Here is a 22,024-nt window from a genome sequence, read left to right as displayed (position 1 = left end):
GCCCCGCGGCGGGAGGGGTTCCGGCGCGCGCGGGGCAGGAAGAGCCGGGCGCGCGGGGCCTGCGGGCGGCGGCGGCGGCAGGTACCGGCGCGCGGCGGGGGGCGGGGCCGCGGCGCGGGGGGCGGCGGGAGCGGCGGGAGCGGCCGTCTGGGGGCGGCGGCGGGTCCCGGGGCCGGGCCGGGCCGGGCCGAGCCGAGCACAGCCGCCGGCCTGGCCCCGCCGCTCCGCTCCCGGCTTAGCGGGAGGGGCCGGGCCCGGGCAGCCCCGCGCTGGGGCCCGGGATCGGTTGTTTGGCGGGCCGGCGCGGTAGGATCGCCCAGCGCGATGTGGCGGGAGCGGCGGTGCAGAGTCACGCAGGCCCCGCGCCGCCGGGCCGGGCCCCGCCGGGCGGGCGCTAGCAGCCGCGCTCCCAGGCAGCCGCGCCGTGTGCGGGGCGGGGGGCCGTGGGGCAGCGCCGGATGACGAGGCGGGGAGGGAGCAGGTGAGCGTGATCCTGCGGCGGCTCCCTGGGCCTGTGAACCGGGATGTGCAGCGGGGAAGGACACGTCAGAGGGACGGCGCTTTCGGTTTCAAACACACAGGCAGGTTGGCTCCTCGGCATTAGGGGAGGGCTGTGGAGCGGGCGGCGTTCATCGCGAGTGCTGCTTCATCCCCAGCGCTGGGCTGGATGCCCCGGGCGTTGTGCGGGCAGGGCACAGATCCCACATCCCTTCCGTGCAGCTCCTCGCTAGAGATGGAAACTCGCTGTCGAGAACGAGAAGAGAACGTGGGGAGGTTTCTCCTCACATCTGCTGCTCTCTCTCTCTTTCCAGGATGTCTTCAGGGGCTTTATTCCCAAGCCTGGTGCCAGGCTCCCGTGGGTCTTCAAGCAAATACCTGGTGGAATTTCGGGCAGGGAAGATGTCCCTGAAAGGCAGCACCGTGACCCCAGACAAGAGAAAAGGCCTCGTGTACATCCAGCAAACCGACGACTCCCTCATTCACTTCTGCTGGAAGGACAGGACCTCGGGCAATGTTGAGGACGTGAGTAGGGGTTGGAGTGGCAGTGCTGGGCTGGTAAGTCACGGTCTGTCTCGCTCTTGTTCCAATTGTACTGCTGAAAGAGCTTCTCCACGTCAAATTAGGATGGAGATGCGGCTGTGGCCTGACAGACCTGCACTTTCCAATCCTCTCCTCAGAGGAGCAGATGGAAGAAGTTCTGGGCAAGAGGAGGGCAGAGGTCTTTGGGAGGCTAAAAGGAATACTCACATCTTCACTCAAACATTTGTCCCTCCTGCCCCATTTTCCAGGATTTGATTATTTTTCCTGATGACTGTGAATTCAAGAGGGTCCCTCAGTGCACCACGGGCCGTGTGTACGTATTGAAGTTCAAGGCAGGATCAAAACGACTCTTCTTCTGGATGCAGGTTTGTGGGAGGTCAATGAGAAAGATCTCACACCAAAACACTTCCCCTTTGACTCGTACCAAGAGCAACTCTCTTGCAGGAGCCGAAGACAGACAAGGATGAGGAGCACTGCAGGAAAGTGAACGAGTATCTCAACAACCCCCCGATGCCTGGTGCTCTGGGTGGCAACGCCAGTGGAGGCCACGAGCTCTCAGCCCTGGGAGGTACAGTCCATTCTCTGCTCCTTGGCCTCAGAGGCTTTGTATTCAGAAACAACCCCAATATTTTTAGACTAAGCGCTTATAGTTCCTTAGGAAGAAATTGCTGATGGCTCTGGAGGGTGAGTTGGGGACAGTGTTAATACCAGAAGTGTAAACTGTGCTGTTAGCAAATTAAACTGTGCTGTTACAGTAGGTGTAGGCTGAAAGTTAAGACTGCCAGGAGAAATCTCTCTTTGTTTCCAGTAGATTCTCTGGAGTCTTACCTCTTTATGAAACCCACTTGCATTTATCTTTTATGAGCATCATGAATCAGTAAGCACTTGAAACTGTTTTTTCCATCCAGAATGTGATGCCAATTAATCTCCTGCTGTTTGAGCTGGAGTGCTGTGAAAAAAAAAACAACCAACCCACTGTGAATATGTTGTGTTTCAGAATGTTTTTGTTTTTAGGTGAGGGTGGCTTGCAAAGCCTTCTTGGAAACATGAGCCATAACCAGCTCATGCAGCTGATCGGACCAACGGGCTTAGGAGGACTTGGTAAAATGCTTTAATATCTTTATGCCAAAGTGGTATTTTTTTTTTTTTTACTCCTGCCAGGTTAAATCTTACCTGACAATATTTTCAGGTAGTGCTGTGGATTTGAATAGCCCTGCTTTTGTGTGAGGAAGCAAGGCCCTGCCTCCAAGAGGAGCCAAGGGGCAAAAAAAAAGGATGCAGGAAACAAAGGGTGGCAGATCCTACCCAGCACTCATCCTGGGGCTTGATCTGCAAGGGATGGCAGTTCTGCTCCACTCAATCTTCTGCTTTTTTTTCCTCCTTTTTTCCACCTCTCCTCTTGCTCCTAAATATTCACTGGAGCAGGGATTGAAAACCAGAGACTTGTCCCTGGGGAATGTCCCACTCGCCAGGCTGGAGAGTTGCTCGTGTTGTCTCTGATCCAGTGAATACTTGTGTGCAAACTAGAAAGAGTTACAGGGGCAGGCTGGAGTGTTCCACCCTGCAGCACTGTGTTAGGAGTAGGGCTGGGGTTAGGGCTTCACCTCTCAGCTGTGCTGGGCAGGGCCTGAATCCCCACACAGGGTTTTCTGGGGAGTAATGATGTGTTGGGGTCTCTGCCGTGGTCTGGCCATGCCCCAGACACAGCAGAGCGTCTCCTGGGAGGTCAGAGCCTCGAGGGGCTGTAGGCAGAGGAATGCTTAGCAGGCAGCAGTGACCTAGGTTCTGGGGTTAAGCTCCAAAGGTCGGTTCTGTGGTTCTGTCTCGTGGCTTTTTAGGTCTGGTTGCGAATCTCACGTTAGAGTTGGAAGATTCTGGCTTTTTAGGACATGTTTGATCTTCCTTCTTGAAGCTTCACAGGACTCCTGAGACTGTTTTCCTCCTCTTCTTCTCAACACTTTTTCTCAGCAGCTCTTCTTTCTTTGCTTTTACATCTAGCCATAAGACAGCTTGACATGATGCTCACTGCAGTAACGCAGAGACAACCATCTGCTTCCCTCTGCAGACGGTGGCTGGGGTGCATCTCTCTGGATCTCTTCCCCCTGTAGCGCCTTGTTCCTTTGCATCTGGTTTGCTTCTCTCTCAGGACTCGGCCTTTTATTGCAGAGCTCCTGGGCAAACCCTCCTAGAGAGGAGCAGAGGGGCCTGTGGTGCAGCCCTGTGAGCTGCACTCTGCCCTTCCTGCTGCCCTGGGAGCTCTGTGCTGAGCCGCCGCTGTCAGGGCACCTTCCTGGGCAGGGGGTGCTGGCGAGGGGAGCGGGTGCCCACTGCTCCCTCCAGCTGCAGCTTCACTTAGCACATGCTGACAGAGCTCTGTGGTCTGTCCTCTGCCTGCAGGTGCTCTCCTAAAGGTGGGTGGCGGGTGCAGGTGCCTGTGTAGGGCGAAGGATCCAGCAGTGGTGCAGGAAACCACAGGAGGGGAAGCGTGTGCGGCTCAGGGGAACCGTAGGGGACAGTCAGTCACTGTCAGCTCCAGAAGCTGTCAAGAGCTGGATGTGTGGATGAAAGAGGCTGCTGCTGACTTCTTCTGCATGTGGCCATTGGTGCTGCTTTCCTGCCGTGTCCTAATCGCTGCTGTGCTGGGGGCACTTTGTGTGCAGGGCTGTCCTTCCTTTGCCAGTGACTTGGCTGATGCTGCTGCCGCGTCTCTGCGTTAGGTTTGAAGCTGCCAAAAGTGTGTGTGGGGAAATGGTGACTCAAAGGCTGCTGAGGGCTTTGGCTTTCCAGTTCAGAGAGAAGTTGGGGTTTTGGGGACTGCAGGTGTGAGGAGAGGGCTGTGTTTCGAGGGTCCTGTATCTATGGCACAAAGCAAAGTCGCTTCTCCTGTGTACATGTAGAAATGGAGGCGTTTGTGGAGCGTGCAGCTCTCCGAGGCAGTTGTCTGCTGGGGGTGTGAGGAGAAATGTCATTTACACAAAGGGGTGGGGGGTTGGTCTGGGCTCTTTCACCCCCTCCTCCTCTGTTTTAGCAAATAAAACCTTTCAAGTACAAGAGTGACCTCTCTAGAGCAGAGAGGTGCAAAAACAACCCCAAAGAAACAGATTTCTGAACCTCTTTTTCTTTTATGTTCACGGAAGGTGGGCTGGGGGCTCTGACAGGGCCCGGGCTGGCCAGTCTGCTTGGAAGTGGGGGACCCCCGACCAGCAGCTCCTCGTCAAGGTAGGACCCCTGAGCTCTGGGGCCGAGCTGGGCCCTGGGAAGCTGCCACTGCTGGGGCAGGAATGCTGACTGTTGAGAGGGAGGTACAGTGGGAATGCAGAGCAGAAGCTCTCTGTGTTTAAGGGGCTCGAAGCTTGTGGAAATACAAGCAGCAAAGGTGTGTTTTTGAGGGGGTTAATGGCAGTGCTTGTGCCTGCAGCTCCCGCAGCCAGTCGGCTGCTGTGACACCGTCTTCCACCACCTCATCCACGCGCGTGACACCCGCCCCGGCCGTGCCCGCGGCCGCCGCCGCCACCAGCCCCAGCCCCGTCCCGAGCTCAGGCAACGGCACCAGCTCTGCCACCAGCCCCACCCAGCCCATCCAGCTGAGTGACCTGCAGAACATTTTAGCCACGATGAACGTGCCGTCTGGAGCAGGAGGACAGCAAGGTAACAGTACTCTGACCAGTGCCTGCTGGAGCCAGGGGGGTCCTTTGGAGCTGTTTTGCTGTCCTGTGCCTCAGCACTCTGCCTGCATCATCTGATTGATGTGACAGAAGCTGGGGGTTTGTACATGATCTAACAGCCAACCCTTCGTTTTTCTTCCTAGTTGACCTGGCAACTGTTCTGACTCCTGAGATCATGGCTCCCATCCTGGCCAACGCCGAGGTGCAGGAGCGGCTGATGCCGTACCTTCCCTCGGGGGAATCCCTGCCGCAGACTGCGGAAGAGATTCAGAACACTCTGACATCTCCCCAGTTCCAGCAGGTACCTCCCCGTGCCCTCCTGCCTCTGCTGTCTCAGCTTCTGCCACTGCTCAGAGCAGGAGGTGGGAAGGAAGGACAGGGTAGAGTGGAGCACCAGCTCTTCCCTCCCGCCCCCACCCAAGGGCAGCACAATGGGGCTGTTTACTTTCTCTCTGGGAATTTGACTTCACCTTTCTCTTGGCTATAAATGGTCTGTGGCAAAGGACAGGAGTCACAGATTTGTTATGCCCTGTCAAAGAGCAGCTTCTCAGCATCTCCTTAAAGGTCATTTCAGGTGACCAAAAGGAGGAGATGCTCCTGCTCACAGCACAGCATCCCTCCTTCCTCTTGAAGCAGCCGTGGAGTGGCTGTGTGTGGGCAGTGCAGCTGCTTACACTTATTGATTGGCAACATTCAGGGGCTGAGAAGGACTGGTTGTGGTTTAAACTACAGCAGCTCTTGTGCAGCCAAGACCCAGAAACGGGGGATGTCATTATTGAGAGTATGTGGATGCAGTTGAGACTGAAGGTGCCTGGTTCTGTGGCTGTGCTTAGTCAGTGGGAGTTACCGGTGTGTGTGTGTGTGTGTGTGTGTGTGTGTGTGTGTATGCTGCAGGTCAGAGCCCGCGGGGCGTGTCGAAGCCCTGCCTGCTCCCAAGCTGCCCAGTAGCCCGGCCCCTTCGGCCGGTAGCCCGGCCCTCCCCGGGACCTCCTCCTCCTCCCCACCCGCTGCCAGGGAGCACGATGCAAACGTGTCTTTCTTCTGTGTTTGCCAGGCACTGAGCATGTTCAGTGCTGCCTTGGCCTCGGGCCAGCTGGGCCCGCTGATGAGCCAGTTCGGGTTACCCGCAGAGGCAGTAGATGCAGCCAATAAAGGAGGTGAGTGTTGGTGCTGTGGGGAAGGGGATGAAGTGGGGATTTTTTGGGGAGGTTGGATTTTTTTTTGGCACTGCACACAGCCATGGAGTGGGGAAGCACAGGTTAACTGCTGCCTGGCTGGCAGAGAGCTGCTGAGCAGCCTCAGCCTTTGTGTGACTGATAGAGGTGCAAGAGCCTCGGGTGCTGTCCAGTCACCTGGGCCAGGGATTCACTGTTGTGGGGGCCTGTGGCACAGGGGAGGGAGGGGCATCCCTTTCCCCTGAGGAGCTTTTAGCACCCTGTCCACACTGAAGCAGTTCTGGTCTGAGGCTGCCTTTGCCCAGGAAAATGCAGCCAAATGCTCAGGGAGATCCAAGTGTGTTCCTTATAGATCAAAAGGTTGCTAAAGTTTTCTTCTCTGCTAATGGATTTCTTACTGAAGCAACTGTTTGTTTCCCAAGTGCTGAAGCTTAACCTCAAGCAGAGAAAAGTGCAGAGGTAACTGACTGCTGTGTTTAACCCCCAGATGTAGAAGCCTTTGCCAAAGCAATGCAGAACAGTGTCAAGTCAGACCAAAAGGAAGGAGACTCTAAGGACAAGAAAGATGAAGAGGAAGATATGAGTTTAGATTAAGTTATTTGCTCTTCCTTACAGATATTCCTAGATACTAACTTAAGCAACTGCAGTAGGATTACTAACTTCATACTATGCTTCTATAAATCTACAAATAAAGGAATTTTCTTTATCTGCCATGCTGCTTGCTCAGTCTGTTTAACATGCCCACTCACAACAGGACTTGTTCTGTTCTCAGTGAGCTTCCTGCTGTTCAGTTGTGATGCTTTTGACTTCAGGCTCCACTAATTCTTCTGCTCTCCTTGTGACAAAAGGGTTGAGCCCTCAGCTTGTCATCTGCAGGGCTGCAGCTCACCCTGGCATCACCCCTGGGCTGCTGCCAGGCAGGTCCTGCCCCAGGGAGCTGCTGGTGGCAAACACTGAGCTTCCTCCTCTGCCAGAGCCTCAGGGCCTGATTATTCCTCTTCCAGTTCTACATCAGCCCAGGTGCTGCTCTCCACCACTGAAGTGTAACATAAAACTTTATTCAACCCCCAAAGTACGTACCAGTGATTTACAAAGACCATCTTTAATACTACAACTTAAAAACAGCTCATAATTACATTTGTTGAAGATAGACATGTTAAAAACCCACTTTACAATATTTACCCCTCATAAAAAACCCCACAATGTAATGATATAAGTTACAAGTCCGTTTCAGAAGCAAGACTTTGTCCCCACGTGGCTAGATAAGATATATACACACACACACAGAGATAGCTGATGTGTAAGTGCACGAGTGAACTGGGTGTCTGGGGAGAAAGAGGATTGTTTTCAAGTGAAAACTGCACTACAGTGGCGTGAGGGTTAGAGAGGCAGCAGCTGGAGCTGCCTCACGCCAGCCAGACCCCGAGGTAACCGTGATTTCTTCCCTTTCAAGCAACAGTCTCTTGCTTCACACCACAGGACTTTGTCAGTGGCTCTGCCTGGGCTGAGCTCAGGTGCAGAGAGTCAGGGCCGTTCCTGCTGTCCCTCAGCACTTGCTGCAGCCCGTTTCGTTCCTATTTGTTTTGATTCTTATAAATTAATCTGAGAAGCAGATGCTAATTCTGAGAACAGAACTTTGTCTGAGGCTCCCCCCTGTGCAGCCCTCCCAGAGTGGCTGTGGCAGCCCTTGGGGGAGGTTTCAATGTCTCTTTGCTCGTGGAAACACAGAGTGATGGAATTAATCCAGTTTGTCCTAATTGCATTCATTATAAACCAGAACCTGCCTCCAGCCAGGGGCAGGAGACAGCCTGTGCCTGTTATTAATAGCCTCGAGTGTTCTGTGAACTAAATCTATGTGCACTGTGAGTGTGGGGTAAAGGGAAGAGGACTGAGGGTGCACTGCAGGGCTGCTGCCTCAGCCCCTGCTCTGGATGAGGCCATTGCTGGTGCCTGAGCCCGGGGGAAGGGCTCGGCCTCGGCTCCCACTCCCGGGTCAACTTTTTGGCTATAGTTGTGAAAGATGCACCCCCACAGTGCCCCTTCTCCCAGCAGCCTCCCCTGCCCTCCTGCCCCTCTGTGCCCGCAGGGGCTGGGAGCCTCCGGCAGCGCTGGAGCTGCGGCTCCTCACAGCACGGGGCAGCCCCCGAGCCCGACCCAGCCCCGCACGGCCCCGCTGCCGGGCAAGGCCACGGGGCTCCGGTTCAGCACCAGCTTCCTGATGCAGCCCACGAAGGGAGGGAGGGGAGGGAGCGCTGCTGCTGCGCTCAGCCTGTCGCTGTCTGCAGAAGGAATAAAGGAGAACAAGCGTTAGCCTGGCTGCTACCAGGGCAGCAGGGGCTGCTGTGCCTCTGTCTCGCCCCTGGGACAGGATCTCTCACGGTTTGGGGGGGTGTTTCGGGCTGGAGTGTGTCTCCCAGCTCACCTGGCAGCGCTCCCACGTGGAAGGTCGCCCTGGTGCTGGGTGCAGGAGGCTGGCTGGGCCCCACGGTGTAGTTGCCTTCTGTGTCCACATCAACCTGGATGATGTTTTTCCGTTTGGTAACTTCAAAAGAAACCAAGAGTCAGGGCTGCTGCCTCATCCAGAGAGCAAAGCTGCTGCGAGGGGTGGAGGACCTGGCCTGGCTCTTGGACATGCCCAGAATCTGGACAACGTCCCCCAGAGTCTGTCCTTTGGCCTCAGCAGCCACCCACAACACACTATATCCTTATCCCTCCTGCCACCCCACCTGCCAGCACTAATAGCATCAGGGAGGGGTCCTGCTAATTAGCAAATGACTTAATGGCAGCTGCAGTCTCCACATTCAGTGCATACAGGTGGGAGCTGGGGTTTAAATACACAAGAAGGACGCTGGCCTCGCCCCAGAAGCTGTGGGCTGAGCAGCAGGAGGGAAGCAGTGTCCCTAAGGCCTGTGCTGTCACCTCACCTGCCACAGTGTGCCACTGCCCATCACAGAGAGAGGGGCACATCACCGACGTCGAGAACTCCTCAGCCCCAGCGTTGGCTCTCACAGTGACCTGAGGAGGGAGACAAACCCATCAGAGCCGGCTGGGCTGGCCAGGGCAGGGCAGGAGGTGACCACTGCCTCTCAACATCTGTGAGGAAGCCTCCGGCCCGTTACCTTCGTCTCCTCCATGTACAGCAGGAGCTGGTGGCTTCTCTTGGAGCCAATGTAGAAGATGAGGCCAGAGGCACTGCGGGGACGGATCTCCAGCGTCACCTCCAAGTCCTGCTCGGTTCCCACCGCATCAGCTGGAAGAGAAACACCACTGGTGAGGAGAGGGCCGAGGGGCCTCCCAGGAGATGTGCCTCCCCCATCCCAGGGCCGTGGGAGCAGCCTGGGCTGCTGCAGGGTACCGAGGGCGATGGATCCCCCCTCCGTGGTGAAGAAGACGCCGCTCTCCAGCGGGCCCTCGTAGCATGGCGTCACCCCCACGGTGCGGGCCGGCCGGCCCAGGGGCCTCCCACCCAGCTGCAGGTTCCTCAGGCAGCCAACAAAGCTGGAGGCCAACGCCACCTGCAGAGAGAGGCCACAGGAGTGAGCACAGAGGGGCCAAGGCCTGGCAGGTACGGGGTGATGCCACGGGACTGGCAACTGGCAGAGACACGGCGATGGCCACAGGACCACCAAGCCCTCACCGGAACGTGGGCCTTGGCTCTCCCAGCTGGGACCCCTCCCACGTACAAGGGGCTCCGGGCCACGAAGGGCCCCGAGGTGGCCACGGCAGCTTCCTGGGCTCGCAGCCCGTCAATGACCAGCTGGGCTCGGCTCTGGTCTCTGCTGAAGAAGACCTGCAAGGACCAAAGGTCAGTGTCAGCGCTGGGGGCCTCCTGGGTGTGGAGGAGTGCCAGGGCTGTGCCCAGGGAAAGGAGCCCTCAGCTCGCAGGTTCAGCCAGCCCCGGCTGCGGCTTTGCTGGCTCCTCTGCTCCCCTGAGCCTGTGGTGCCCCGAGTGCAATGAGGAGCTGCTGCCCAGAGCAGGGCTGCACCCAGCCAAGCACCGAGCCCCGGCCCCGCTCACCGTGTGCCAGCGCCGGTCGCGGTACTTGTCCTGGCTGCGGATGCGCAGCCGGCGCCCGCCGGCGCCCAGCAGGAACACGAAGCGCCCGCCGGACACAAGGAGGGCCAGGAAGGTGCCCTGCTCACCGGCCACATAGCACAGCAACCCGCTGGAGGAGTTCAGCTTCACCTCCAGCGAGAAATGGAACCTGCAGGGACAGGGAGAGGGGAGCACGCGGCTCTCCAGCGCCACGTGGGACACAGTCCCCGGGGCTGAGCTCGTGTGGAGTGGGCATGGGATGAGCCTCACCTCTGCCCTAAGGCCGGGATCCCCTCGAACTCCCAGCGGCTGCCTGGGGTCCCCCCGAAGCGGAAGGTGCCCCTGGGCGCGCGGGGCTGCAGCTGGCACAGCCCGGCCTGGTCGTGCCGACGGTCCTTGGAGGAGGGTTTGCCTGGCACCTACACAAGATGCACCAGGGAAGGGAGTCAGGGACCACCCCTGGGGACGCCATGAGGCAGAGGTGCTCGGTGAGGAGCCATAATGGCATCCCAGGCCAGGGAGCAGGACAGGGGTTTGAGCAGCAGCGGGTACCTTGGGTTTCCGCCTGTCCTTCTTCGGGGGGACTCTGAGCTGCTGTGGCTGCTCACCCCAGGGACAGCTCATGGTGACGTTGATGCTCTCCACGTTCTGCTGCAGGTCCACCACCATCTGTGGCTCTGACACCCTACAGGCAGGGAGGAGAGGTCCCTGTCACGGGGCCAGCTGAGCGGGGGAAGGGGCAGAGCCCTGCTCTCTGGCCGTGGCACGGGGTGCTCACCTCTTGACGAAGACGTTCCCGATGCAGCCGCTGAGGTTGCTGAGGGCTCCAGGCCCTGGGGAACCCCCCAGCTGGAAGAGCAGCTGCCCATCCTGCCGCCGGCCAGGCCCAGCGCCCGCCCCTGAGCCCTGCAGCTCATCATCCACGTACAGCCGGATCCTGCCAGGAGGAGCAGTGTGGGCTGAGCGGGTCCCCATGGCCACTGGTCCCCTGTGGCCACTGGTCCCCTCACTTACCCACGGGAATCGCTGTAGAAGGCCACATAATGGGGTCTGTCATCTGCATAGGCGTTTTCTGTGGTCACTTTGGTTTCCAGCAGGTCCAGAGCCAGTTGGCCTCTCTGCAGCGACACTCGGCACGTCCCCTCCTGCACAAAGCATCGCCCCGGTGCTGCTCAGCACCACAAGGAAAGGCCCGTTTCCCCACTGCCCTCCAGGACCTCGGGGTGCAGATTCACCCCCTGGCCCCACAGAAATCACCCCCAACTTTTCCCCAAGGGGCAGGAGCCCCGTGCCCACCGGGGAGCTGTGGTGGTAGAGCAGCCCCTCGCGCTGCCCCGTCCGGAAGCTGAAGCCGCTGTAGAAGTCCCAGAGCCCCGGCACGTCCTTCAGGGCCAGGGTCAGGTACCCGTGGCCATGGGCACTGACTGAACGAGCCACCTGGGAGGGAGCACATGGAGGCAAGGTGAGAGCCTGGCCCTGCTGGGGCAGGGTGCCGGGAGGGGGAACGAGGTGCTCAGGTCCTCACTGGGCTTGGCCACCTCACTGAGCCCTTCTCCCACTCTCTGCACCGAGGGCCTGGGGGTTTCATGCTGGTGGAGGAGGTGAGGCCAGTGCCCCCAGTCCCTGCCAGCCCCGTCCCCTGCCAGGCTGCCAGGGCTCTGTGCTCACCAGCAGGTCGGAGGTGCAGCCGTAGCTCACGCCCACGGTGCTCATGCGCTTCAGGTCCACGTACTTGCCGAGAGCCTTCAGGCCCTTCATGCAGCCCCGGATGGGCCCGCCCGTGGGGAAGAGGGCTCTCAAGCTGCAGGAGAAGCAAGCAGTGTGAGGAGGACAGCCTCAGGCAGGGTCCAGCCCCGGGCAGGATGTGGCCCTGCAGTCCTTCAGAGTGCCTGGGATGGCCACAGCTGTCTCCAGTGCCTCAAGCACGAGGCCCTTCCAAAGCTCCCAGCATGGCAAAGATGGGGTCGGTGGCACCCACCAGCACCTCATCTCTCACCAGAGATGGAGGTGTCCCAACCTCAAAAGCTCACAGCGATGAGTGGGAAGAGGAAATCTGCCCCCAGAGCTCCAGCAGCTCCAACAGCCCTGCTTGTGGCTGAGAAAGAGCCAGAGGCATCCCCAGTGCCACTGCGGGGGGAGGATGTGGCCTGTCCCAGCCCAGAGCGGGCTGCACCCACCTGGGGGGCAGCAAGGATGGGGGCACCCCGCCCAGGTAGTAGGAGACAGCATTCTCCAGGGAGTTCTCCTGCTCCACCATGAAGATGGTGAGACGCTCCAGCCGCACCAGGATCCGCTTCTTGTTGTTCATTTTGAGGAGGAAAATCTGGATCTGGAGACAGAGGAGAAAAATGATCCACCAGCCCAGGGCAATGTGGGCCATCACAGAGAGCTGCATGAGGTGATGTCCGATTCATGGCTCTAGTCAAGGAACCTCTTGCAGCATTCCCTCCCCAACCCCAGGTGCCTCCCCATCCTCCGGCTGAGCCTCCTCTTACCGCTTTGTTTGTGGTGCTGCTGATGGTGAGGGAGGAGGAGTTGCTGCTGGGTTTTGCCATCTCCAGGCCAGTGCTGAAGTCATAGTAAAGAACCAGCTTCCCATCCCGGATGGCCAGACACAGGAACTGACCCTGGGGATGCAGGAGGGATGCTCAGCCCCTCAGCCCTGTGCCCTGCACACAGCCCTGGTATGGAGACCCCCTGCCCTTCAACACCTCTGGGTGCAGGACTAATTGCTGCTGTCACAGTTACTGGGGATTTATCTGCCAGCTGCATCCCTGTGCTGGGCAGAGAAAGCACTACAGGCTGGAAATGCTCCTTGCAGTGCTGCCTGCCCCAGCGAACCCTGGCCTGGCTCAGAGGGTCTGTGCATGGGTGCTCTTCAAGTTCAGAGGGGTCCCTCCAGCACAAGTGACTGCTGCGAGGTCTGGGTCCTCTTGGAGCTTTTACTAACAGTGCCTGAATCCTGCTCAGAGCAGCCCTGCCATCTCCAAAGCCCTCTTTTCTCTGGTGTCCTGCAATGGCAGTGCCTGCAAGTGTGGTGGGACTGTCCCAGCCCAGCAGCTGAGGGTTGGAAGGCTCCCCAGCACCTGCCTGGTTCTCCAGGAAGAAGATGATGCCGTTGTAGGAGACCACCCGGATCTCCTGCTCGAAGCGCTTGGTTGTGCCAAACTGGCTCTCAAATTTGATCTCTGCATAACCAGTGCCATCAAAGTAGGAGCCATCAGTCAACCAGGGGTCTCCTGTGGACTTGGACCTGAGACACAGGAGAAGAGGCCCAAAGCATCACTGCAAAGCCAACGGCCATGGTCTCAGGCAGCCAAGGGTCAGGGTCAGTGCCACGGCCCAGAGCTGCCCCCAGCCTGGGCACAGTGCCCTACCTTGCACAGGGCTTCTCAGCAGTGGTGTCCAGCTGGAAGGTGCGCTGGAAGTTGTACAGACTCACCACCTCCTCGTTCAGGGTGTCCAGCTCCAGGCACCCGCGGTAGTTGGGATAGCGCAGCGTGGGAGGGGGCTGGGGATGGAACCAGACAGTTAGGGCAGGTCTCATGCTGGTTGTCCCAGGAAATCAGGGGTTATCCCCTCCACGCAGCCCCAAAGGTATCACTGATACCTCCCAGGAAGGTGAGGCTGCCCCCCTGCTGCCCGTCTCACCGTGAAGCTGGAGGGGTAGCCACCCACGTAGAAGACCACGTTGTGTGGGTCGAGGTTGAGCAGCCCCTGCTCCCCCCTGGCCACGCTGTCTCCTTTGGTTTCGTGCACCGTCTGCCTCTCCACAATCACCGACATGTGCCCGTACTGCAGGATCCTGCAGCAGGGAGGGATGGGCAAGACAAGGAGCAAACCTGGGCCTCCCCACACAGCTCTACCACAAAGGGATGCAGGTCCCACTGGGCAGCCCCCTGGCAGCAGCACGAGAGGAGTCAGCACTCCTGTTACCAGCACTGCTCAAGCCCAACTGGGCCTTCCATGATGAGCTTCATCTTTCCTTCTCTTGCAGATATCCCTGGAACCGCCCCCCATCACCTGGTAAAACACCACCTCCCTGATGGCTTTTCTGAGGAATCTGAGTGATCATTTAGGGATGACTGGAGTCCACAGTAAGTCTGGACCCTGTTTGGGCTTGGGCACAGCACTATCCACACCTGCTGCAGGGACAGTCATCCGCTGAACCTCCCTGGGACGTGTCCCATCAATCCTACCCTACCTGTTGATGCTGATGGTGGCAAACTGCTCTCCAATATCTTCATCAACAGTTACGGAGGCTGGCTCCTCGTTGCCCAGTTTGTAGACCCACTGCACTTTGTGGTCCTTGAGCACGATGCCCAGATAGTCTCCAGTGGCCTGACCACAGGGAGAGACAGAGCCACGCGCTGGCACTCGGGGCAGGAAGGGCACCAAGCTGTGTGCTCCCCTGCCCCCAGCCAGGCTGCCATGCAACCAGGGCCTGTCCCTGCTCCCCACAGCCACTCAGGCAGCACAGGGGCTGCCCTCCAGGCCTGCTCCCCACTCGATGCCACAAAACGAGCCCCGTCTCACCTCCCGGCTGCCCAGGTACAGCACAAAGCGCCCATCCTCCGGCCCCTCCTGCCGACGCTGACGGCTCCTGGGCTCGGGGTTCTGGATGTAGAACTTGAGGGCTGTGTATGCTGCCAGATCCTGCAGGTTGCTGGGCAGTCGGACCTGCACACCTGAGCTGCCGTTGAACTTCATGGGGACTTTCACCTGGAGAGAGAGAAATCCAAACCCGTCGGCACTGAGGCCACTGCTGCTGCCTGTCGCATCTCTGCCAGCTGCACCATGGCAAAGCACCTTCTGGAGTCTTCCAGTGAGAAAGGGACCCTGCCTGGTGGCCCCTGAGCCCTCCCCTTTGCACTGTGCCTCAGGTAAGCCCTCTTCCCCCTGAGCTCACCTTGCTGGCAGCGTTCCTGGCCTGGGTGATGAGCTGGCGGATCCGCACGATGTTCTCGGACACGGTGGCGTTTTTGTTCCTCCTGTTCTCCAGGCTGCTCAGCTTCCCCAGCAGCAGTGGGATGGTGCTTTCCAGGCTGGTCACTGGGGTTGGAGAAGAGCCAGGGGTTTTGATGGTTAGTGAGGAAGGGAGACGTGAAGATCAGGCAGTTTTAGGGCATGCAAGTCAGAGCAGTGGCAGCTGGGAGCAGAGTCCCAGAATGATCCCCTAAATCCAGCAGCCTTGACTGGGGGGGTGGTGGAAATGCTGTGGTGCAGGCAATCTCCTGCAGGTGAGGTACAGTTGATACAGACACTGAGAGGAGAGGAGAAGAATAAAGAGCCAGGACTTAAAGCACCCAGTATTGGCTGCTGCCTCCCTTTACTCTTGACCTGGAGCTGCAAAGGACAGTCCCAGAAGCACAGAGCTGTCTGGGACATCCATCCCTGCACTGCCTCAGGCTACTCAGCTCACTGGGCTCAGCACTCACCAGATTTCCTGGCGTCCTGCACTGCTTGGTTCAGGTCTTCGTTCCGAAGGCCTCCATACTGGTCCTTCCACTCATCCAGACTCTTCCTCATGCTGCTCAGGGTGTCCTCCACCCTTGCAGCAGTTTCATTGGCCTCGGCAGCTGCTGCCTTGGCGTTCTGGATCGCCTCCTTCGTGTCCTCTGGAAAGAAAGGAGAAAAATCTCTGGGATGGCCAGGAGCAGAGAGGAAGCACCCTTAGGTCACAGCCTGGGAGCAGAGAGAACCAATCTAGATACCCCAGGACAAACCTTGGTCCCTGCCCAGCATGTCCTGCACAGACTGGAGCTGGGTCAGGAGCTGCTCCTTCTTCAGGCGGAGGTCAGCCAGCTTGTCCCTTGCTGTCTGCAGAGTGCCTTTAATAGCTGCAATTAAAGGAATGCATATGGTGTGTGCTGGATCTCAGTCCAGCCCAAAGGACATCACACCCTGCAAAGAGCCTCTCTCACCCCCATTGAGTTTTCTCTGCTCTCTCCTCACAGCCTCCTCCAGGTTGCTGCTGTTCCTCTTCAGCTCTTTAGAGATGGCCCTGAGATTTTCTGATATGACACTCTGTAACACAAACACATACTCCCTGGGATTCTGAAGAGGAATTCAAGTCTCTGGCTCTGACTGCACACAAAAATGCTCGTTCAGACAACTGCAGTTGGGTGTGCTGCTGGGGCAGACCCAAACCCCCAGAGTCCAGCCCCAGCTGTGGCAGAGGCTCCGCTGAGACAGAACAAAGTGCTCAAGGGTCAGAGGGAAGGGGCAGCAGGGCCCTACACGTGGGTGTGAAAAGCTGCAGGACTGCTGAGGGACTCTGACTTTTGCTTGTCTTCACAGGGCTCCCCACAGCACGTACCATCAGAGCCTCACTGGCTGCCTCATCGGCATCATGGGCCGCCCGCTCGGCTTTCCTCACAGCCTCAATGATGCTGGCGTAGGCGTTGGAGGCATTCACTGCCCGCTGGATAAAGCCATCCTGGTTTGTGCCCTGGATAATGCTGTGGTGGGAAAAAAAGCCACTGAGTCCACAGAGATCATTCATATTAGGCTCTTGCCTGTGTCCCCACTGACAAACCCCTTTGGGCTCCTCATCACAACGTGTGCTCCAGTATAAAGCTTTGGGGATGGTACCCTGCTGCTCTCCTGACACAGTATGTGGCTGGTTTCCCATCCTCAGCTCTGGGAGGAGCTTCCCTGGCTGGTGGCAGGACCAGTGCCTCACCTGGACAGGTTCCTTGCGAGCTCATCGAGGAGCCGGGCGTGCTCCTCTGCCTGCTCCACAATGGGGATCTTGCTGCTGGCAGGGGAGAACTTCTTGACCCGCTCAGTCAGGGGCAGCTTTGCCCCATCCAGCAGAGCTGCCAGTTTCTCGTAGGCCTGCAAGGACACACAACACTCCTGAGGCTGAGGTGCTGAGAGACATGGTTTAGTGGTGGGCTTGGTACTGTTGGATTAAGGCTCAGTCTCAAAGGTCTTTTCCAACAAAACAATTCTATGATTCTATGAGGGCTGTCGCCACCCCCTTGGGCTCTGCTCATGCCAAAGAACTTCCATCACTCACCTCCTTTGCCCTCTCCATCTTCTGTAGGAAGTCAGAGACTTGGGCCAGGGAGTCCTTGGCCATCCTCAAGGTCTCCTGCACCAGCACATGCTGCTTTTGGAGTTCACGGCTCTTTTGCTAGACACACAGACACAGGGTTAGGTACCAGTGGGGCTGGGGTAGGTTCCCCCCATTGCTGCCCAGCAGTCCAGGACCCATGGTGAAGTCTACCTGGCTCTCCTCCAGGTTGTTTCGGTTCAGGCTGTTGAGATCCTCTGTCTGCCTGGTTTTGTTCACGGCCTCGTTGAGGGCGTCACGGAGATCCATCAGGCGGGAGCTGTGCTGTGCCAGCTGGTCCCTCACACTGTCCACCACGTCCTGGTTGGACTGCCAGAGGCTGTGCAGCTCGCTCTTCACCCGATGCAGCACTAAGGAGGGAGGAGCTGGTGAGAACTGTGCAGGCTTGGCTGCAAAAGAGCCTGGCTCTGGTCTCACTGGGCAGGTATCAAGGTCAGAAGTGACCCTCCCTCCCTCCCTCCCTCAGCCTGCGTTGCACAGGATCTTGTTCAAGATTGTTGGACTGTCACAGGGGACTCTGAAACTAGTGTAAAACTCATTGAGGGTGCCTGTTTATTAACAGCACGCTCCCAACATGCCCATGATGTGTAGTGTCCATGTGAGCTCTAAGCCACCAGACCATCAGGAAGAGCCAGACCTGGGAGGATCTGCTCAGCCCTGTCCCATCACCAAGATGGACTCACACTTCTGAGCCTCCTCGTGCTCGTGCCTTGCCAGCTCTTCCTGGCTGCCCAGACTCCGCTCCTTCATCTCCCTCAGCATCCTTTCCACCTCAGCCATCTTCTGCCGGAACTCCTCGCTGGAGGTGGTGCTGGTGTTGGCTGCCCCAAACCTGGCCATCTGTCGCACCAAGTCTGCAGAGAAATCCACATCCTCCATCAGCATTGACCACCCTAAGCCCTTCTAATTCCCCAAGATCCTTCTCCTCTCACATCACCCTCAGCAGACTGCAGGCAGCTGCCATGCAGCACTCAGGCACCCAAATCTCTTGAGATCACTCAGAGGCATTGTCCCACATCCTTGGCCATGACCACAACACATGCTACACCCCAAGCATCACTCTGTGGCTTTACTCCCTCTCCTAGATCCAGTTACTCCCTGTTTTGCTGGATCTCTCTCAAAGCTGTAGTGCTGCTTACTCCAGTTTTATGCCTTTCAGTAACACTTATGCAAATTTAATGTGTTTTTTCCCAAGATTGTGTTTAGCCAAACAGCTGGGACTCACAGCAAGCCTGGTCACAGAAAAAGGTCAGATTTTTAAAGGGAACTTGACTTCATTTGTACTTTCCACAGCTCTTCCCAAGTGAAGCAGGACTTGTTGCTGTTTGAAAGCCGGAGCGTGGCATTCCCAGCAGAAAATGCCCACAGAGACCCTTCTTTACCTACCTGCAATGCCTCTCTGAATGCTTTGGATATTTAGCAGGAGCTGCTCCCCCCTCTGGTGAGTGTCTCTGCTCTGCTGGTCCACACGGTTTGCTTCTCTGTGAGTCATTGTCATCTACAACAAAAACCCACTGGCTTAGTTTAAGCATGAGAGTACATTTTCTGAATCCATCAGCAGGAAAGATGCTCCCAAAAGGCACAGGAGGCTTGGGAATCTGAGGCCTCCAAGGACTGTGACAATATAAAACATCAGCTCATTTGCTGACAGGGCCCAGGAGCATAGAAACATCCAGGACAGACCCAGATGTTGGTGTTCCTTCCTCATAACCTTCTATAAAGGAGATATTTTTGACCTGATTTTTACTGGTTCAAGTTGGAGTCACCTCAAGAGCACGTAATAAATCAAGAAACAACCATCAATATCACAAGTTGCTGAATAGCCCTCCAAGGGAGGAAAGCAGGTAATCTAGTTTGGGAGGAAAGCAGGTAATCCAGCATGGGCATCTAAGCCTGATGTGCAAGCCTAGTGCTGGCTGGGCAGGAGAAGCACTCTGCCTCAACTAGGCTCCTCATGGCTCACTTTAGGTAAAAGGAGGGACTTGTGCTCTGGTGAAAGATGGAGAAATACCCTACTTTGTGCTGCAGAGCGTTCAGGTCCTGTGTGAGATCCACATTCTCATCCTCCAGCTCGTCAGCCCTTTGCCTGACCTTGTTCTTGGCTCTCTGGTGCTCACGGAGCTGATTCTGGAACAAAGCAGAGGGATGCCATGAGGCTGAGCACCAGGAAAGGCGGGCACAGAGTGACAGTAAACCTGCCCCGTACAGCGACAGCGGCCAGGGTGCTGTTGAGGCCGTGGAGGCGAGCCCAGGCGATGGAGCTGGCGTTGAGGGTGCCCAGTTGGCTGCGGATGGAGGGGAAGGACGTCTCGATGCTCTGCAGATCCTCCAGCAGCAGCAGGACGCAGCCGTCGCACACTGCAGGGGAACGGAGCGGTCAGCGCCGGGCCCTGTCCCAGGGGTCCCCTCACCCCTGACCGAGGGCTGCCACACACAGACCTTCACACCTCACGCTGTCTGGGCTGTTGGCCACCAGGATCTCGTTGTGGTTGCTGCAGACGTTGCACTGCTTGCCCGTCAGCCCGCTGGAGCAGGTGCACTCCCCGGTGCGGGGGTCACAGGAGCCCCCTCTGCACTCACACTCTGATGGGGTTAACAACAGGGAAAGGCCCGTGGCATCAGTTTGAGCTGTTGCCACCCCAGAGAGAAGGGCAGCAGTGGTTTTATTCCAGCTGTGCAATTGCATCTCTGGTTATCTACATGCCCCTGCTGCGGGTTTCCCTGTGCAATGCAGCCACGCAGAATTGCTCTGGCTGGAAAAGACCTTTATGATGATTGAGTCCCAGCCCTCCCCTCACCCTGCCCAGCCCAGCACTGACCCACAGCCCTCAGCACCTCAGCTCCACAGCTTTGGGATTGCCACAGGGCTGGGCACTCCCCCACCTCCCTGGGCAGCCTGGCACAGGGGCTGACACCCCTCTCAGGGAAACAGTTCTGCCTCAGCTCCAATCTCAACCTCCCCTGGGGCAACTTGACATCACTGATGACTCATGCCCAAGGCCTCAGAGAGCAGTGAGTTGTTTCCCACCTTTAACCATGTGCCAAGACCCCGTGCCACCCACTGCCTTGCCCTGCTCCCACACAGGCAGCCCCGGCCACAGGACTCACTTGTGCAGCCGCTCTGGCTGAAGCCCCAGTAGCCCGGGGCACACTGGTGGCAGCGGGAGCCGCTGACGCCGGGCTGGCACCTGCACTGCCCCGTCTGCTCGTGGCAGCTGCTCCCCACAGCGCCCACGGCACAGTCGCAGCTCCGGCAGCCCGAGCATCCCTCGAAGCCGTAGTATCCCTCCTGGGGAGAAGCGGGACACAGGTGCCCTGTTCAGCAAGGGAGCCTGTGTGCTTCCCCCCGGGGCAGGCAGAGGCGATGGGGGACCCCAGCCTTGCTTTCTAGGGGTGTTCTGAGCACCACAAAACTCCTATGCCAGAATGGTGGTGGTTGGAAGTGCCATCCAGAGCTCAGCCAGCCCCCTCCCCAGCAGCCCTCACCTTGCAGCGGTCGCAGTGCTGGCCCGTCACCCCTGCCTTGCAGAAGCACTGGCCAGTTTGTGGGTGGCACGACTCAGTCCCACAGGGCGAACAGTTACACTCTGCCAGAGAAAAATGTGCCCAGTTATACACTGAAGAGCCCACTCAGCCACTCAGAAACTTTATTCCCAACAGTGAATCCCATTTCCCCCTTGTCTATCCCAGTCAGAGCCTCTCTCCCCTTTTATTTGCTCCTGCTGACAGGAGCTTATTCCCATGACACTCATCCAGGGTAAACCCTCTCTTGTGAGCTGCAACGTGGCTGCAGCTCCTCAGAGGGAGATGAGCAGTGCTGGGAGTGGGCTGTGCAGACCCACACACTCAAGGGAGAGTCAGTGCCATAAGAGCTGCTTGGGGCAGGACTGTTGCAGCCTGAGTGCAGCTTGGCAGCTCTCACTCAGGGGTGGACTGAAAGTTATGGAGTTGTGATGCTGGAGAGCAGGTTTCTGGAGTGGTTTTTTTCCTTATTATTGTCCTTAGAAATGTCTGCAATGTGTGCAACCAAGCATGTGACTCAGTGGGGCAATGTACAGCCTGGTTAAAGCACTGAGCACATCCACAGAGCTGCATAATGCTTCTGGTTACAAAAGACCTTTATGATGATTGAGTCCAAGCCCACCTCCCCTCTCCCTGCCAAGCCCACGGCCCTCAGCACCTCAGCTCCACGGCTTTGCAATATCTCCAGGGCTGGGGACTCCCCAGCTCCCTGGGCAGCCTGGGACATGGGCTGACAACTCTCTCAGGGAAAAAGTTCTTCCTCATCTCCAATCTAAACCTCCCCTGGGGCAACTTGAGCACATTTCCTCTTGTCCTACCACTTGTTACTTGGGAGCAGAGACTGATCCTCCTGTCAGGGAGTTGCAGAGATCAACCACATCTCTTCCCTCAGCCTCCTCTTCTCCAGGCTGAACACCCCCAGTTCCCTCAGCTGCTCCCCATCAGCCTTGTGCTCCACAGACACCCCCACTCACGTGTGCAGTTCTTGGCTGCCAGGGCATCGCCGTAGTAGCCGTGGGCGCAGCGCTCGCAGCGCGTGCCGGCCGTGTGCCGCATGCAGCCCGTGCAGGCGCCCGTCAGCGGGTCACAGCTGCTGAACAGCATGTTGGGGTCTGTGTTCCCGCTGCAGTCGCAGGGCTGGCACGAGCTGCCAATCACCAAGGGATTGCCGTAGTATCCTGGGGCACACCTGGAGAAACAGGGCAAGTTAAAGCAGCAGGAGCATCAGGGGCATCCCCCCAGCTCCTGCCTGCACCCTGCCTGAGCTGAACAATGACTACAGTGCCAGCATCCAACACCTCTAATTGCTGCAGCCCTCAGGGATCTCAAAGTACTTTGTGTTTTGCCCCAGAAAGGTGCATTTATCCCACACTGCCAGTCAAAGCAAAGCACAGAGTAATACACCCAGGAAACACAGTGTTTCAGCAGTGGAGACAACAGAGTATTCACAGGCTGGAAAGGATGGAAAGAAATGCTGCCAGAACACAGCACAGTGAGGCCAGAG

General features: G+C 57.8%; 2 protein-coding genes across 6 annotated transcripts in view; one reads left to right on the top strand and one right to left on the bottom strand.

Annotated features, from left to right (window-relative positions):
• Position 1: 1 nt before the first annotated feature.
• ADRM1 (ADRM1 26S proteasome ubiquitin receptor) lies at positions 2-6,594 on the top strand. 3 transcript variants are annotated; one of them, XM_062009225.1, is made up of 10 exons: positions 2-81; positions 813-1,023; positions 1,290-1,406; positions 1,486-1,609; positions 2,056-2,142; positions 4,179-4,260; positions 4,460-4,689; positions 4,850-5,007; positions 5,761-5,863; positions 6,369-6,594. In XM_062009225.1, the coding sequence occupies exons 2-10, from the start codon at positions 814-816 to the stop codon at positions 6,473-6,475; spliced, it is 1,218 nt and encodes a 405-aa protein (XP_061865209.1). In that variant the 5' UTR covers positions 2-81; position 813; the 3' UTR covers positions 6,476-6,594. The 3 variants fall into 3 exon arrangements, with proteins under 3 accessions (XP_061865209.1, XP_061865208.1, XP_061865210.1); XM_062009224.1 differs by lacking the exon at positions 2-81 and adding an exon at positions 451-581; XM_062009226.1 differs by lacking the exon at positions 2-81 and adding an exon at positions 451-585.
• A 306-nt stretch (positions 6,595-6,900) lies between these two features.
• Positions 6,901-22,024, bottom strand: part of LAMA5 (laminin subunit alpha 5) — an 88,719-nt gene continuing 73,595 nt past the window's right edge. For 2 of the 3 annotated variants that reach the window (XM_062009221.1, XM_062009222.1), the window contains exons 45-80: positions 21,495-21,709; positions 20,485-20,585; positions 20,107-20,287; positions 19,438-19,581; positions 19,205-19,356; positions 19,015-19,125; positions 18,385-18,496; positions 17,682-17,852; positions 17,152-17,348; positions 16,942-17,058; positions 16,603-16,757; positions 16,237-16,378; positions 15,842-15,944; positions 15,644-15,757; positions 15,356-15,535; positions 14,827-14,969; positions 14,454-14,639; positions 14,122-14,258; positions 13,569-13,722; positions 13,295-13,428; positions 13,008-13,170; positions 12,413-12,544; positions 12,095-12,246; positions 11,586-11,718; positions 11,214-11,354; positions 10,932-11,062; positions 10,696-10,854; positions 10,470-10,602; positions 10,188-10,336; positions 9,900-10,086; positions 9,519-9,671; positions 9,237-9,396; positions 9,001-9,131; positions 8,806-8,896; positions 8,304-8,423; positions 6,901-8,160 (exon numbers count right to left, since the gene is read on the bottom strand). In XM_062009221.1, the coding sequence (XP_061865205.1) occupies positions 8,006-8,160; positions 8,304-8,423; positions 8,806-8,896; positions 9,001-9,131; positions 9,237-9,396; positions 9,519-9,671; positions 9,900-10,086; positions 10,188-10,336; positions 10,470-10,602; positions 10,696-10,854; positions 10,932-11,062; positions 11,214-11,354; positions 11,586-11,718; positions 12,095-12,246; positions 12,413-12,544; positions 13,008-13,170; positions 13,295-13,428; positions 13,569-13,722; positions 14,122-14,258; positions 14,454-14,639; positions 14,827-14,969; positions 15,356-15,535; positions 15,644-15,757; positions 15,842-15,944; positions 16,237-16,378; positions 16,603-16,757; positions 16,942-17,058; positions 17,152-17,348; positions 17,682-17,852; positions 18,385-18,496; positions 19,015-19,125; positions 19,205-19,356; positions 19,438-19,581; positions 20,107-20,287; positions 20,485-20,585; positions 21,495-21,709 (5,239 nt within the window). In that variant the 3' untranslated portion in view covers positions 6,901-8,005. The remainder of the gene's footprint in view (positions 8,161-8,303; positions 8,424-8,805; positions 8,897-9,000; positions 9,132-9,236; positions 9,397-9,518; positions 9,672-9,899; positions 10,087-10,187; positions 10,337-10,469; positions 10,603-10,695; positions 10,855-10,931; positions 11,063-11,213; positions 11,355-11,585; positions 11,719-12,094; positions 12,247-12,412; positions 12,545-13,007; positions 13,171-13,294; positions 13,429-13,568; positions 13,723-14,121; positions 14,259-14,453; positions 14,640-14,826; positions 14,970-15,355; positions 15,536-15,643; positions 15,758-15,841; positions 15,945-16,236; positions 16,379-16,602; positions 16,758-16,941; positions 17,059-17,151; positions 17,349-17,681; positions 17,853-18,384; positions 18,497-19,014; positions 19,126-19,204; positions 19,357-19,437; positions 19,582-20,106; positions 20,288-20,484; positions 20,586-21,494; positions 21,710-22,024) is intronic. The other variant, XM_062009223.1, reaches the window with a different exon arrangement.

The sequence above is a fragment of the Colius striatus genome, chromosome 16 (assembly GCF_028858725.1).
Source record: "Colius striatus isolate bColStr4 chromosome 16, bColStr4.1.hap1, whole genome shotgun sequence".
Classification (NCBI taxonomy): domain Eukaryota; kingdom Metazoa; phylum Chordata; class Aves; order Coliiformes; family Coliidae; genus Colius; species Colius striatus.
The sequence above is the reverse complement of the archived record's forward strand: the minus strand, read 5'-3'. Positions and strand labels throughout refer to the sequence as shown.

Coding starts and splice junctions, on each gene's coding strand:
- ADRM1 (XM_062009225.1), top strand. CDS start 814: ATGTCTTCAGGGGCTTTATTCCCAAGCCTGGTGCCAGGCTCCCGTGGG. Junction 4,690..4,849: donor TGGAGCAGGAGGACAGCAAG/GTAACAGTACTC, acceptor TTTTCTTCCTAG/TTGACCTGGCAACTGTTCTG. Junction 5,008..5,760: donor CATCTCCCCAGTTCCAGCAG/GTACCTCCCCGT, acceptor TGTGTTTGCCAG/GCACTGAGCATGTTCAGTGC.